Source organism: Oncorhynchus tshawytscha, linkage group LG34 (genome assembly GCF_018296145.1).
Source record: "Oncorhynchus tshawytscha isolate Ot180627B linkage group LG34, Otsh_v2.0, whole genome shotgun sequence".
NCBI classification, from domain to species: domain Eukaryota; kingdom Metazoa; phylum Chordata; class Actinopteri; order Salmoniformes; family Salmonidae; genus Oncorhynchus; species Oncorhynchus tshawytscha.
In genome coordinates this window covers 14,064,120-14,080,878 of record NC_056462.1, presented here as the reverse complement: position 1 = coordinate 14,080,878, position 16,759 = coordinate 14,064,120, and the positions used below count along the sequence as shown (strand labels likewise).

The window sequence follows — 16,759 nt, the reverse complement described above, 5'->3', positions numbered from 1 at the left end:
AGGGGGTGTACTGTATTAGGGTATAGGATCAGAGGGGGTGTACTGTATTAGGGTATAGGATCAGAGGGGGTGTACTGTATTAGGGTATGGGATCAGAGGGGGTGTACTGTATTAGGGTGTGGGATCAGAGGGGGTGTACTGTATTATGTTATAGGATCATGTCACTGTGCAGGGATGTGACTCAGCTCTCAGAGGGGAGACACAGCTGGCTGTCTGAGTGTGTAAGAGAGAGGCCTGCTGGGCGGAGTTCTCTGTAGTCTGGTGTGCCAGAGTTCAGTTGTCTACAGGGGAGTTAGGCTAGTGTTTAGCTACAGGGATTTCACCAGCAGGCAGCAATACTAGTGTTTTTATGGAGCGAGAAGCTCTCTGACATTTAGATTTTGTTGTCACTGTTCTCAGAGCTATTCGCCTTGACTGAGGAATAGCCATTTTTCTTGAGGTGTCGTAATATAAATTGCCACTCATTAAGTATGTATCATGTTATATTGCCGTGGTTTTCCATCTAAAAGGCCTGGTAGCTGAGAATCCACAGTGACACGCTCATTTGGTACTGCTCTGTTAAAGGTTCTCGGAATTAATGTTCCCTCAACTGAGATTTGAATGTAAGGTTTCTGCTTGCTGCCGCCGTTGTCTGGTCTCACTGAGGAAGGCCTGATGAATACTAAAGCCAGCTCCTTTTTGCAGTTGTCTGGTCTCACGGAGGAAGGCCTGATGAATACTAACGCCAGCTCCTTTTTGCAGTTGTCTGGTCTCACTGAGGAAGGCCTGATGAATACTAACGCCAGCTCCTTTTTGCAGTTGTCTGGTCTCACGGAGGAAGGCCTGATGAATACTAACGCCAGCTCCTTTTTGCAGTTGTCTGGTCTCACTGAGGAAGGCCTGATGAATACTAAAGCCAGCTCCTTTTTGCAGTTGTCTGGTCTCACGGAGGAAGGCCTGATGAATACTAACGCCAGCTCCTTTTTGCAGTTGTCTGGTCTCACTGAGGAAGGCCTGATGAATACTAACGCCAGCTCCTTTTTGCAGTTGTCTGGTCTCACTGAGGAAGGCCTGATGAATACTAACGCCAGCTCCTTTTTGCAGTTGTCTGGTCTCACTGAGGAAGGCCTGATGAATACTAACGCCAGCTCCTTTTTGCAGTTGTCTGGTCTCACTGAGGAAGGCCTGATGAATACTAACGCCAGCTCCTTTTTGCAGTTGTCTGGTCTCACTGAGGAAGGCCTGATGAATACTAACGCCAGCTCCTTTTTGCAGTTGTCTGGTCTCACTGAGGAAGGCCTGATGAATACTAACGCCAGCTCCTTTTTGCCGTTGTCTGGTCTCACTGAGGAAGGCCTGATGAATACTAACGCCAGCTCCTTTTTGCAGTTGTCTGGTCTCACGGAGGAAGGCCTGATGAATACTAACGCCAGCTCCTTTTTGCAGTTGTTTGGTGGTTTAGGCTATTCAAAAGCCACCTCTGTATGGATTTGAGGCCAACTGGAATTTGCGCTGGTAAAAAGCCTACAGTGTTTAGCCGCTAATCGCTAGTCTTAATTCAGTCCAGCTAGCTAATGATGAGTTTAATTTCTCCCCCCTAGCTCTGTGTTTTTCCTCTCCATCCGTCTCATCAAAGGCTGGTTGTCTAACATGAGGGAGGAGAGTTACCACTCTAATCTAAAAGAATTAACCAGTAGTCTACACTCCACTCACAGATTAAGCAACAGTTTACGTATCCTGCACCGTGGAGTAACTAACTAGCTCATCAGTCTTAAAAAGAGTAATGCAATTATCATACATTTGGAATGAAGAGGATTCATTTGCATGTTTGTACTTATGGTGTGTAGCCTACGGCTCTAAATAGTTGATAACCCGTGTGAGGACAACCCCAATATCCCACAATGCACTCTGTCCTGACTCCTGTTCCATGGTGCTGTGCATTGCAGTACGCTACTATGACCTTGCTGAAGGCAGCAGGCACAGAGTTTCCCCCTCTCTCACTCCTTCTACACTATCCCCCTCTCCCCCCCTCCTTTCTCTTCTCTCCTGCATAAACCAGCTCTCTCTCCCAAACCATCCCTCTCTTTCTTCACTCCCTCTCTCCTCCATTCTGGGAGATCCCACCCCCTCTTACCCTCTTATTACTGTCACCCTTCCACCCCATGATTACAACGATTGGGCTGTCAGGCCTGTGATGATACTGATGATAATGGGGGTCTCTATTTTCATCCTCACTCCCACTGCAGCGCCTTAGAGTACACCCACTAATCGACCCGCTACCACCTTCATTATGGAAAGGGAAGTAAGCAACGATCAGGAGTTGTATCCTAGTCTACTCCACTCACCTTTTATGAGAACCGCTGTCTTGCTTTTCAGTTGATGAGTATCTTTTTCTCTGTGAAAGAGTGATGACACTCCAGCTCCGTTTCAAGACGCAAAAGGTCTTGTGATGTTCTGTTTGTCCTGTATGAGAGCTGGGTAGGCTTCTTTCTGTCCCACAGTGGTTGTTAGCTCAATGGCCTTCACATCTGTCAGTTCAGTCAGAGTCCACGTCCCTTTCGGGGATAATTTAGCCCAATTCTCCATTGGGTGAAAGGGACATTTTAGCTCACATCAATGTCAAATCAAATTGTATTGGTTGCATATACATATCTAGCAGATGTTATTGCGAGTGTAGCGAAATACTTGTTTCTCTAGCTCCAACAGTACAGTAGTGTCTAACAATACACACACATCTAAAAGAATGGAATTAAGAAATTAGGATGAGCGATGTCTTTTTTGTTGATGTTTTTCCAAACATGCTGTCCTCTAGCAATTAAGAACATCATCCTGAATGTTTTAATCTGTTTAAATGGTTATTTTATAGCCCACAGCATGAGCCTGACAATGATGGATTTTTCACATCAATATCCTCATAGGAACAACCCATTGTCGATCTAAATGCCAACCTCATAATTGAACCACTAGTAAACAGTCGTTAATTAAATATCAAGTCAGATATTTTAGCTCTGACTTTCTCATACAACAGCAGCTGTTTTAGGGGGTGTGTTTTGCCCCCCCAAGTCCTCAACCCATATTTCTCTCTGTTGCTGGATCGGCCAGGGCAGAATAGGAGAGATGGGGAGACCAGAGAGGGATAGACAGAGAACAAGGAAAGGTCCAAATTAGAACAAGTGTGTGAGATGGGCAGGCAAACTGAGGTTACAGATGTCACCCCAAAGAAACACAGACACACACATAAGATAAACACACACTCACCAAAGACACACACCCCAAAGACACACAGCCACAAGATCCCCCCTCCCCCAAACGAGTAATCTCTCTGATAGGACTAATTCAACCTGACAGGGTCTGTGTGCCATTGGCTGTTGTTGATCCTGGCAGCGGTTGTCAAGGGAACACAAACAGCAACATGGACTATGAGGTCTGACATCCTTATCCTGCCTTATTAATCTGTTCTCTACTATTCCCCCAGACGGTACCGTGGCCTCAGTATGCACTTTGAGAGGATGCTCTCCAGAGGATCTGATCAGCAAAATTGGGACTGTGCAAGCTGGCAAGCGTTGTTTAAAGACCTCTCTTATGCCTTCTTTCTTACCTCTCTTTCTTTCCAAAACCCTGTGAGTGTATCCCTCTTATCTCCATCTGTCCTTGGCCTCCTGAGAACCACAGGCCATCTTAAATGACCCACAGTGATCTACAGTAGTCCCATTCAGCCTCCGGGAGGCTGCCACGATGGTAGCCAGGCCTGAAGCCTCCTGGACAATCATATCGCCACACTGTGGGGTCGCCACAGTGGTTTCCCAGGTGGCAGTCAAACGGGCAACCGTTTCCAGGGGCGATACAAAATGACCCTGTCTAATTTAATTCACTCTCCTCTCTGACAACTGAAAGGTCAATGCAGAAGAGACTAACTAGTGCCTCTTTTGTGGTCAAATTGTCAAACGTCAGTGTGAAAGTGAAAAGTGTTGGGCTTGTGTTGTGTACTGTACCCATTATAGTGTTGTATTGCTTCCCCCCCACCACCACCACCACCGTCACCAACGTCTCCTGTCCTGTCTGCTGGTGTCATCACCACTGGCAGGGGACACAATGACAAGGCCACCTCAGCAGTCTGAGGCTTCTGGCTGTCACACACCGTGTCCTCATAATGCAGACTCTGTCACACGCTGTACTGTGTCCCCATAATGCAGACTGTCTGGACTGTACAGAGCTCAGCCCTGGATGGATGGAAAACTACTGGCTTTTCTAACCCTATATCTGCACTGTTCTGAACTTCACTATTATGTCAGCTTATGCTTATGGCATTAGATTCTGGGAATATTTGATGTGTCACTGTGAGTCTGCATATTTAGAATGTTTTACATGAGTCTGTAGTGTGTTTGGTGTGGATCCCAGGAAGAGTATTTGCTGTGTTAGCAGCAGCTAATGGGGATCCTAGTAAAATACTAATACTTGGCAGTACCATTGAGCAGCTTAGCGACATTAGCTCATATGGTTTGTCCTTTTCATTAACAATGTACTCATGGTACTGGACTTAATCCATGGTGGATGTACACTATCACATCTCATAGGATCAGTAACCTGTAGGTTACATATGTGTTGTGAAGGCATTCATCCAATGGGAAAGGTCATCAAAGGCAGCTGAAGTGTTCCAACAATGTCTACTGCTCCCGGTCTTAAAGCCGTCGCTATGACGATGCCAACATATGGCTAGTTGTCCGGGTTAGCAGCTGCTCAGTGTGAGTGATCCCGGCTGTGGAATGGCAGCCATTTCAGCTATGCCACCCAAGAGCCACTGCCTGCCAAACACACACGCCTCCTCTCACCTCACCACTCTCTGTCTCTGTTTATCTCTCTGTCTCTGTTTATCTCTCTGTCTCTGTTTATCTCTCTCTGTCTCTGTTTGTTTATCTCTCTCTGTCTCTGTTTGTTATCTCTCTGTCTCTGTTTGTTTATCTCTCTCTGTCTCTGTTTGTCTCTCTGTCTCTGTTTGTTTATCTCTCTGTCTCTGTTTGTTTATCTCTCTCTGTCTCTGTTTGTTTATCTCTCTCTGTCTCTGTTTGTTTATCTCTCTCTGTCTCTGTTTGTCTCTCTGTCTCTGTTTATCTCTCTCTGTCTCTCTTTATCTCTCTCTGTCTCTGTTTATCTCTCTCTGTCTCTGTTTGTTTATCTCTCTCTGTCTCTGTTTGTTTATCTCTCTGTCTCTGTTTGTTTATCTCTCTGTCTCTGTTTGTTTATCTCTCTCTGTCTCTGTTTGTTTATCTCTCTGTCTCTGTTTGTTTATCTCTCTCTGTCTCTGTTTGTTTATCTCTCTCTGTCTCTGTTTGTTATCTCTCTGTCTCTGTTTGTTTATCTCTCTCTGTCTCTGTTTGTCTCTCTGTCTCTGTTTGTTTATCTCTCTGTCTCTGTTTGTTTATCTCTCTCTGTCTCTGTTTGTTTATCTCTCTCTGTCTCTGTTTGTTTATCTCTCTCTGTCTCTGTTTGTCTCTCTGTCTCTGTTTATCTCTCTCTGTCTCTCTTTATCTCTCTCTGTCTCTGTTTATCTCTCTCTGTCTCTGTTTGTTTATCTCTCTCTGTCTCTGTTTGTTTATCTCTCTGTCTCTGTTTGTTTATCTCTCTGTCTCTGTTTGTTTATCTCTCTCTGTCTCTGTTTATCTCTCTGTCTCTGTTTATCTCTCTCTGTCTCTGTTTATCTCTCTCTGTCTCTGTTTGTTTATCGCTCTCTGTCTCTGTTTGTTTATCTCTCTCTGTCTCTGTTTGTTTATCTCTCTGTCTCTGTTTGTTTATCTCTCTGTCTCTGTTTGTTTATCTCTCTGTCTCTGTTTGTTTCTCTCTCTGTCTCTGTTTGTTTATCTCTCTCTGTCTCTGTTTGTTTATCTCTCTGTCTCTGTTTGTTTATCTCTCTCTGTCTCTGTTTATCTCTCTGTCTCTGTTTATCTCTCTCTGTCTCTGTTTATCTCTCTCTGTCTCTGTTTGTTTATCGCTCTCTGTCTCTGTTTCTCTCTCTGTCTCTGTTTGTTTATCTCTCTCTGTCTCTGTTTGTTTATCTCTCTCTGTCTCTGTTTGTTTATCTCTCTCTGTCTCTGTTTGTTTATCTGTCTCTGTTTGTTTATCTCTCTCTGTCTCTGTTTGTTTCTCTCTCTGTCTCTGTTTGTTTATCTCTCTCTGTCTCTGTTTGTCTCTCTGTCTCTGTTTGTTTATCTCTCTCTGTCTCTGTTTGTTTCTCTCTCTGTCTCTGTTTGTTTATCGCTCTCTGTCTCTGTTTGTTTATCTCTCTGTCTCTGTTTGTTTATCTCTCTCTGTCTCTGTTTGTCTCTCTGTCTCTGTTTGTTTATCTCTCTCTGTCTCTGTTTGTTTATCTCTCTGTCTCTGTTTGTTTATCTCTCTCTGTCTCTGTTTGTTTATCTCTCTCTGTCTCTGTTTGTTTATCTCTCTCTGTCTCTGTTTGTTTATCTCTCTCTGTCTCTGTTTGTTTATCTCTCTCTGTCTCTGTTTGTCTCTCTGTCTCTGTTTGTTTATCTCTCTCTGTCTCTGTTTGTTTTCTCTCTCTGTCTCTGTTTGTTTATCGCTCTCTGTCTCTGTTTGTTTATCTCTCTGTCTCTGTTTGTTTATCTCTCTCTGTCTCTGTTTGTCTCTCTGTCTCTGTTTGTTTATCTCTCTCTGTCTCTGTTTGTTTATCTCTCTGTCTCTGTTTGTTTATCTCTCTCTGTCTCTGTTTGTTTATCTCTCTCTGTCTCTGTTTGTTTATCTCTCTCTGTCTCTGTTTGTTTATCTCTCTCTGTCTCTGTTTGTTTATCTCTCTCTGTCTCTGTTTGTTTATCTCTCTCTGTCTCTGTTTGTCTCTCTGTCTCTGTTTGTTTATCTCTCTCTGTCTCTGTTTGTTTATCTCTCTGTCTCTGTTTGTTTATCGCTCTCTGTCTCTGTTTGTTTATCTCTCTGTCTCTGTTTGTTTATCTCTCTCTGTCTCTGTTTGTCTCTCTGTCTCTGTTTGTTTATCTCTCTCTGTCTCTGTTTGTTTCTCTCTCTGTCTCTGTTTGTTTATCTCTCTCTGTCTCTGTTTGTTTATCTCTCTGTCTCTGTTTGTTTATCTCTCTCTGTCTCTGTTTGTTTATCTCTCTGTCTCTGTTTGTTTATCTCTCTCTGTCTCTGTTTGTCTCTCTGTCTCTGTTTGTCTCTCTGTCTCTGTTTGTTTATCTCTCTCTGTCTCTGTTTGTTTCTCTCTCTGTCTCTGTTTGTTTATCTCTCTGTCTCTGTTTGTTTATCTCTCTGTCTCTGTTTGTTTATCTCTCTGTCTCTGTTTGTTTATCTCTCTGTCTCTGTTTGTTTATCGCTCTCTGTCTCTGTTTGTTTATCTCTCTCTGTCTCTGTTTGTTTATCTCTCTCTGTCTCTGTTTGTTTATCTCTCTGTCTCTGTTTGTTTATCTCTCTGTCTCTGTTTGTTTATCTCTCTCTGTCTCTGTTTATCTCTCTGTCTCTGTTTGTTTATCTCTCTCTGTCTCTGTTTATCTCTCTCTGTCTCTGTTTGTTTATCGCTCTCTGTCTCTGTTTCTCTCTCTGTCTCTGTTTGTTTATCTCTCTCTGTCTCTGTTTGTTTATCTCTCTCTGTCTCTGTTTGTTTATCTCTCTCTGTTTCTGTTTGTTTATCTGTCTCTGTTTGTTTATCTCTCTCTGTCTCTGTTTGTTTCTCTCTCTGTCTCTGTTTGTTTATCTCTCTCTGTCTCTGTTTGTTTCTCTCTCTGTCTCTGTTTGTTTATCTCTCTCTGTCTCTGTTTGTTTATCTCTCTGTCTCTGTTTGTTTGTCTCTCTCTGTCTCTGTTTGTCTCTCTGTCTCTGTTTGTTTATCTCTCTGTCTCTGTTTGTTTCTCTCTCTGTCTCTGTTTATCTCTCTCTGTCTCTGTTTATCTCTTCGTCTCTGTCTGTGTCTGTCTCCTGTCTCCTGTCTGTCTCCTGTCTGTCTCTATCTCCTGTCTGTCTCTGTCTCTGTCTCCTGTCTGTCTCCTGTCTCTGTCTCCTGTCTCTGTCTGTTTGTCTCTCTCAGCCTCCAATGGCTATTGATTTTGCCTCACAACACACTGCCAAGTCAAGTCATCCATTCATGTATTAAGTCAGCATGACAGAGTTTCTGACTGAGCCCTAAAAAGGATGTGTGGGGATGGAGGAGATTTGGAATCTGTATTGGAAGAGGATTTTGGTCAATGTGTTATGATGGCTGTTGCTGTTTTGATTTGGGAAATGTATAAATCTGCAGTCCTGAGAGAGAAGGTCCTCCAGCAGACTGCTCTCCATCTGCTCCAGAGTCCAGGCCCACCACACACAGTCCCTCTTCCACTGCCTCAACCCCCAAGCTTCTGTGGCTGTCCCATCTGCCTACCTAACTGGCTCCAACCAGTCAACCCTCTCTCCCCTCTCCCAGGGTATGAGTGGGAGGTGTGGGGGTGAGATGATGATGATGATGATGATAATAAAGGAATCCCCTTCCTGCCTGTCCACCCACTGATTCTCCCTACCTGCCTGGGCTGAATGCACACCATCACAGTAATGCAGAGGAGCGTGTGTGTGTGTGTGTGTGTGTGTGGATAAGTAATGTAGGCGCAACTCCCTCTGCTTTGTGTGATTAAATCATGGTAGCTATAGATATTACATGAGAGAAAGGAGAGGTGGAAGGCAGGTTGACGTTTATTGTCATGAATCTTGCCCTGGAGGCAGAACTGAGAGATGTCCGCTAGATGGGCCAGCTGCAAGTCAAAATGAATGTACGGTTAGGGTTAGGCATTAGGGTTAGCAGTGTGGTTAAGGTTAGGTTTAAAATCATGTGCAAGCTAGTGACCAATCTGCAGAGCTGCCTCCGGGGCAAGATTCATGAGGAAAAACACTAACCTGGAGGTGGAGAGAAGACAAAATGGAGATGGAAGGTGAAAGAGAGAGAGATAAAGAAAGGGCCTACGCAACAGAAATGCTTGCTGCAGTGATTTCCTCACCTGACAGTGTATTTAGACTCTGCAGTACTTTATTGTTGTGATGTTTTGACCCTCAGCTCTTTGCTATGAGCTGTAAAGTGTTGCCTCGTCCATTGTGGCACTGAGCTTAGCAACCATTGAAGAGCTATCACATCAGACAGATTTTAATTGGGCTGTTCGAGCGAGCCGTCAGCATGTAGCAACACACACACACAGTGATGCGCAGAAAATAATGAAATAGCACAGACATCCTTCAACAACATGACATGTATTATAATAATGGCTCCTTCTTCTCCTCCAGTTCTACCAGAGTGGGATCCAGCTCTAATCTCATGGTGATGTTTAGTAGAATCATCTGAAAGACTATGTCCCGGAGAGTGGGATCCAGCTCTAATCTCATGGTGATGTTTAGTAGAATCATTTGAAAGACTATGTCCCGGAGAGTGGGATCCAGCTCTAATCTAATGGTGATGTTTAGTAGAATCATCTGAAAGACTATGTCCCGGAGAGTGGGATCCAGCTCTAATCTCATGGTGATGTTTAGTAGAATCATCTGAAAGACTATGTCCCGGAGAGTGGGATCCAGCTCTAATCTAATGGTGATGTTTAGTAGAATCATCTGAAAGACTATGTCCCGGAGAGTGGGATCCAGCTCTAATCTAATGGTGATGTTTAGTAGAATCATCTGAAAGACTATGTCCCGGAGAGTGGGATCCAGCTCTAATCTTATGGTGATGTTTAGTAGAATCATCTGAAAGACTATGTCCCGGAGAGTGGGATCCAGCTCTAATCTCATGGTGATGTTTAGTAGAATCATCTGAAAGACTATGTCCCGGAGAGTGGGATCCAGCTCTAATCTAATGGTGATGTTTAGTAGAATCATCTGAAAGACTATGTCCTGGAGAGTGGGATCCAGCTCTAATCTAATGGTGATGTTTAGTAGAATCATCTGAAAGACTATGTCCCGGAGAGTGGGATCCAGCTCTAATCTAATGGTGATGTTTAGTAGAATCATCTGAAAGACTATGTCCCGGAGAGTGGGATCCAGCTCTAATCTCATGGTGATGTTTAGTAGAATCATCTGAAAGACTATGTCCCGGAGAGTGGGATCCAGCTCTAATCTAATGGTGATGTTTAGTAGAATCATCCGAAAGACTATGTCCCGGAGAGTGGGATCCAGCTCTAATCTAATGGTGATGTTTAGTAGAATCATCTGAAAGACTATGTCCCGGAGAGTGGGATCCAGCTCTAATCTAATGGTGATGTTTAGTAGAATCATTTGAAAGACTATGTCCCGGAGAGTGGGATCCAGCTCTAATCTCATGGTGATGTTTAGTAGAATCATCTGAAAGACTATGTCCCGGAGAGTGGGATCCAGCTCTAATCTAATGGTGATGTTTAGTAGAATCATCTGAAAGACTATGTCCCGGAGAGTGGGATCCAGCTCTAATCTAATGGTGATGTTTAGTAGAATCATCTGAAAGACTATGTCCCGGAGAGTGGGATCCAGCTCTAATCTAATGGTGATGTTTAGTAGAATCATCTGAAAGACTATGTCCCGGAGAGTGGGATCCAGCTCTAATCTCATGGTGATGTTTAGTAGAATCATCTGAAAGACTATGTCCCGGAGAGTGGGATCCAGCTCTAATCTAATGGTGATGTTTAGTAGAATCATCTGAAAGACTATGTCCCGAGAGTGGGATCCAGCTCTAATCTCATGGTGATGTTTAGTAGAATCATCTGAAAGACTATGTCCCGGAGAGTGGGATCCAGCTCTAATCTAATGGTGATGTTTAGTAGAATCATCTGAAAGACTATGTCCCGGAGAGTGGGATCCAGCTCTAATCTCATGGTGATGTTTAGTAGAATCATCTGAAAGACTATGTCCCGGAGAGTGGGATCCAGCTCTAATCTAATGGTGATGTTTAGTAGAATCATCTGAAAGACTATGTCCCGGAGAGTGGGATCCAGCTCTAATCTCATGGTGATGTTTAGTAGAATCATCTGAAAGACTATGTCCCGGAGAGTGGGATGTTCACACAGAGATGATGCAATAGTGAGTACAATGGGGTGTGAAACGATTGGATTCCCATTCGGCTTCTCTCTGCATATTAAATGGTGGATGAGCTACTGTTTCCACAAAGGAAATGAGTTGATTCTCCACAGAGATGCGTGGTATGGGTACACCCCATTAAACAGACCTTTTAGAAGATGTCTTGCGAGGGCCCATAATATTTCTATAACTAGTGCCCAGAGTTTTTCCTCTAAACTCAAGGACCGACACATGATTCCTCTTCTAGCTTACCTTCCTCTGCACATCTCACTCTTTCTCCCTCTCCCCCTCTCCCCAGACCACCTGTCTCCAGGACTTCTTCGGCGAGGACGACGTGTTCATCGCGTGCGGCCCAGAGAAGTACCGCTACGCCCAGGATGACTTCCTGTTGGATCACAGTGGTAAGGATACTGGTAGGCCTGACTAACTAAATCTAACATCACCTGTATGTTGTGAAACCTTGGTCTCTCTCATAGAAATAGATGTAGATTCCTCTTCTATATTTCTATGGCCTCTCTGTCCCAACCCTTTCCTCCCTCTTTCCTTCCTATTTCCTTCATAGGGTGCGTGGGACATGCCAGGTCTCCCTCAGCAAAGAGGTCTTCTGACCTCAATGGGACTTCCTGGTTAAATAAAGGTCATAAAAATGGCACACTATTCCCTATAGAGCCTCCATAGGGCTCTGGTGAAAAGGAGTGTACTCTATTGGGAATAGGTTGCCATTTTGGACTCACCCCTCCTTTATGTTTAAAAAATATATATATTTCACCTTTATTTAACCTGGTAGGCTAGTTGAGAACAAGTTCTCATTTGCAACTGCGACCTGGCCAAGATAAAGAGTAGCAATTCGACACATACAACAACACAGAGTTACACATGGAATAAACAAAACATACAGTCAATAATACAGTAGAACAAAAGAAAACAAAAAGTCTATATACAGTGAGTGGAAATGAGGTAAGTTAAGGAAATAAATAGGCCATGGTGGCGAAGTAATTACAATATAGCTATTAAACACTGGAATGGTAGATCGGCAGAAGATGAATGTGCAAGTAGAGATACTGGGGTGCAAAGGAGCAAGATAAATAAATAAATAAATACAGTATGGTGGGTAATGTATGGGGCTTTGGTGACAAAACGGATGGCACTGTGATAGACTGCATCCAGTTTGTTGAGTAGAGTGTTGGAGGCTATTTTATAGATGACAATCACCGAAGTCGAGGATTGGTAGGATGGTCCGTTTTACGAGGGTATGTTTGGCAGCATGAGTGAAGGATTCTTTGTTGCGATATAGAAAGCCGACTCTAGATTTAATTTTGGATTGGATATGCTTAGTGTGAGTCTGGAAGGAGAGTTTACAGTCTAACCAGAGACCCAGGTATTTGTAGTTGTCCATGTATTCTAAGTCAGAGTAGTGATGCAGGTGCGGGCAGTGATCGATTGAATAGCACGCATTTAGTTTTACTTGCGTTTAAGAGCAGTTGGAGGCCACGGAAGGAGAGATGTATGGCATTGAAGCTCGTCTGGAGGTTAGTTAACACAGTGTCCAAGGGCGGCCAGAAGTATACAGAATGGTGTCGTCTGCGTAGAGGTGGATCAGAGAATCACCAGCAGCAAGAGCGACATCATTGATGTATACAGAGAAGAGAGTCAGCCCGAGAATTGAACCCTGTGGCACCCCCATAGAGACTGTCCGGACAACAGGCCCTTCGATTTGACACACTGAACTCTGTCAGAGAAGTAGTTGGTAAACCAGGCGAGGCAATCATTTGAGAAACCAAGGCTGTCGAGTCTGCCAATAAGAATGTTGTGATTGACAGAGTCGAAAGCCTTGGCCAGGTTGATGAATACGGCTGCACAGTAATGTCTCTTATCAATGGCGGTTATGATGTCGTTTAGGACCTTGAGCGTGGCTGAGGTGCACCCATGACCAGCTCTGAAAACAGATTGCATAGCGGAGAAGGTACGGTGGGATTCGAAATGGTCGGTATTCTGTTTGTTAACTTGGCTTTCGAAGACCTTAGAAAGACAGGGTAGGATAGATATAGGTCTGTAGCAGTTTGGGTCTAGAGTGTCACCCCCTTTGAAGAGGGGGGTGACCGCAGCAGCTTTCCAATCTTTGGGAATCTCAGACGATACGAAAGAGAGGTTGAACAGGCTAGTAATAGGGGTTGCAACAATTTTGGCAGATAATTTTAGAAAGAGAGGGTCCAGATTGTCTAGCCCGGCTGATTTATATGGGTCCAGATTATGCAGCTCTTTCAGAACATCAGCTATCTGGATTTGGGTGAAGGAGAAATGGTGGGGGCTTTGGCAGGTTGCTGTGGAGGGTGCTGGGCAGTTGACCGGGGTAGGGTTAGCCAGGTGGAAAGCATGGCCAGCCGTAGAGAAATGCTTATTGAAATTCTCAATTATAGTGGATTTATCGGTGGTGACAGTGTTTCCTAGCCTCAGAGCAGTGGGCAGCTGGGAGGAGGTGCTCTTATTCTCCATGGACTTTACAGTGTCCCAGAACTTTTTTGAGTTAGTACTACAGGATGCAAATTTCTGTTTGAAAAAGCTAGCCTTAGCTTAGCAGACTATGTCTCTAATAGTATAGTGTAAATTCTCTAAAGAGATGTCAATGCCAAACCACTTTCCCCTTTTCATACTAGATGTCAGGGTGAAGTGTGTCTGAATGGTGTAACATGATAATTATCTGTCAACCAAACAATAGTGAACGTTAATTTTCTCAGTTGAATGAGACTTGTTAATTGTTCTAAAAGTGGTTCCGATGACTTGTGATGCTTAATCATGACACTGACATAGTGTGATCATCACTCAATATCTTAATTCATTCCTCTCCTCCAAGAGAAGGAAACTATTGATTACAGTATGTGTGAGACTATCGGTCTGAACACACACAGATTCCTGCCTTCTGTAGGGGAAAGTGGCTGCAGTCACATTTTGTAGGGTGTAGTTGTAGTAGTTCATTCCATTCCAGGGTTCTTCAGTGACTGTCATTATATGAATATGTACCATCCCTGTGTTGAGAAGAAGACGTTCTTGAAAATCACTTAAAAGTTGTCCGCAGCGATACCCCCTACTGCAGCAGGATATGGCCTCTTTAGTCCATAGCTAACCCATTGTTATCTTAAGCAGGCCAATGTCAGTACAACTCCTCTGCAGTCCCCTATCCTCTGTGCTAGATAAGGTGGAGACAGGATGTACTGTATATAAAATCCAAACAGGCTAATTTCAGACACTTCTCCAAACTATTCCCAAGGTTCTAGCTACATCCTGTTTTCTTAGTGTTGCTCCTGTAACATAACATTTAAAGCTGCAATATGTCACTTTTTGGACAACCTGACAAAATTCACATAGAAATGTGAGGTATAGATCTGTCACTCGCATTGAAAGCAAGTCTAAGAAGCGGTACATCTGTTCTATGTGCACTATTTCTATATGGCCCATTTTTAAGTTGAGTTTTTGTGTCTTTACTTTCGGTTTTGTACACCAGCTGAAAATATATTTCACAGCAGTTTAGATGGTACAATGATTCTCTACACTATACTTGCTTGTTTTTTCACATAAACAGAAATTAGGCAAACTATTAGAATGTTAGCAACAAGGAAATGGCAGAGTGATTTCGCATAGTGCATCTTTAAAACACACACACACACACACACACACACACACACACACACACACACAGTGTAAACACTGTTTGTTCTAACGATGAGTGTTTAGTTTCTTCAGCTGAATCTGTTCTTCAGTTGTTTTAGCGCTTCCTTGTCCTACTTCTCCGCCCAGGCTCCATTTGAAGAATTAGGTCTTCTCAAAACAAGTGTTTGCATCTAGGTACCTCTTTTCAGCTGCTAAGTCTTTGCACAGTGTCTTACAGGAGTCCCAAGGGGCTGTTGCACTGTCAGACTCAATTGTGGAGAACAGTGTCAAATCCAAACACGGTTTAGGGAACGATATAAAAAGTCAACACTGCAAGTCAACAAACTTGCATGGTACAGTAGCTAGCATCTTAGTAAACTGAATCGCACCTGGGGTCTGCTCTAATAACAGGCTTGGGTCACGTCCACTTTATAGGGAATCATTTGTCTCCAATTGGCCACAGCTGGTTGGTACCTCCTCTGTGTTCATGGTGTCATAATAGCGTTTAACACTGTAACACCCCCCAATTAACAGCATCTGACATGAACCCAGACAGTTTAACCACTAGTGTCATTACAGTAACCAGTCATATGCTGCTCCTGAACGCAGCTCGCTCTGTCGTCAACACTGCTAAGACAACTCTGTATCACAGGTGGTTGGTGGCACCTTAATTGGGGAGGATGGGGCTCGTGGTAATGGCTGAAGCGGGATCAGTGGAATGGTATCAAATACATCAGACACTTGGTTTCCATGTGTTTGATACCATTCCATTCACTCGGTTCCAGCCATTATTATGAGCTGTCCTCCCCTCAGTAGCCTCCACTGTTTTATGTGTCTGTGCAACACCACTAAAACAGTTGAACCACCAACCTCGTTACCCCGACACCTACTGCTCCAGCAGCGCCGCTCTGTCAGCTGGTGTACACACCTCTGTGAAACGCTACTAACACAACGGCGTTGGTAGCAGCGCAGCAGGCAGCAAACACGATAGCGTAATTACCACAGCTTGTGCATTTTTCATGGAGTTTTGGAGCGCACAGAGCCACAGACGACTGCACATGTGGTGTTCGTTTGGAAAAAGCAAATGCTTAACTGAGTTTTTTTTGTGGAAAGCTCTCTGCGTGAATTAAACATTCTTAACTTCTTGAACACTCCCTACTTAATGCTTTCTCAAAGAGAGCCAATTATATTATAGAGCTAGTTCCTAGCTGGAGCTATTTAAAAATAGTTTGACTGGAACACTGGGAACTGTATTGAATTGTGCTAGATAGGAAATGAGGTCGGTGTGTGTGACGGTGTCAGTGTGTGTGTGTGGTTTTAACCCTGTGTGTCTTGTCTTCACAGAATGCCGGGTGCTCAAGTCCTCATACTCTGCTCGCTCGCCCACTCCAACGAGGGCTGCTGGGAGCAAGAGCCCTGGACTCTCACGCCGTATCAAGTCCCCTGGCATAGGTATACACATGCATGCACGTACACACAAACACACACACACACACAGTTATTGGATGATGGACTGAGTAACTGATTTTCATCTGACACTAACTAGTGTAATCACCTCAAAGAGTTTCAGGATTTTGGCAGGCTACAGGCCATATGGTCGATTACCAAACATTTATCTTAAGCTCAGGTAAAAATTGATTTTGAGGCTTTAAGTTGGACATTGAAACCTTGAGCTGTAAAACTCTCTTTCTCTCTGCAGTAAGAAGACCAATCCATTACTCCACCAGTAGCCAGTCTCCTGTTAAATCCCCAGGTAAGCCTGTTGACATCCTGCACTGCCCACTCTATTGGCCCATTACCCCACCACAACAAACCACTCATTTTCATCTACCTAGCTATCATTACTAGGACCTTGAGTTTTCCCCTGAGCATGAAGCCTAACCAAGAATAATTCCTGGCCTTAATCATCTCTACAATATGTTAAAAATAATCACTACATGAGTCTTTCTCAGAGAGGCCACCAATTAAACCCTTTTGAAGTTCCTGACTGCTTGGAGTCTTGGTCAGTACACCCGTGGCCTGAAGTTGACCTTGTGGCTGACGGGGCCCTGTGAGAGGTCCAGTTAGTCTCTTTCAGTACAGTATATTGTAATGTCAGTCAGACTCCTGCTGTGTAGGGAAG

The 16,759-nt window shown here is 43.9% G+C and overlaps 1 protein-coding gene across 5 annotated transcripts in view; it reads left to right on the top strand.

Moving 5' to 3' along the window:
• The window catches only part of LOC112262376 (serine/threonine-protein kinase DCLK2-like), a 76,734-nt gene that overhangs the window by 34,085 nt on the left and 25,890 nt on the right, over window positions 1–16,759 (top strand). For 4 of the 5 annotated variants that reach the window (XR_006080752.1, XM_042311828.1, XM_042311830.1 and 1 more), the window contains exons 3-5: window positions 11,291–11,405; window positions 15,982–16,089; window positions 16,337–16,390. Coding sequence is in view for 4 of the 5 variants with exons in the window: in XM_042311828.1 (XP_042167762.1) it covers window positions 11,291–11,405; window positions 15,982–16,089; window positions 16,337–16,390 (277 nt within the window). In the remaining variant the exon portion in view is untranslated. The remainder of the gene's footprint in view (window positions 1–11,290; window positions 11,406–15,981; window positions 16,090–16,336; window positions 16,391–16,759) is intronic. The other variant, XM_042311829.1, reaches the window with a different exon arrangement.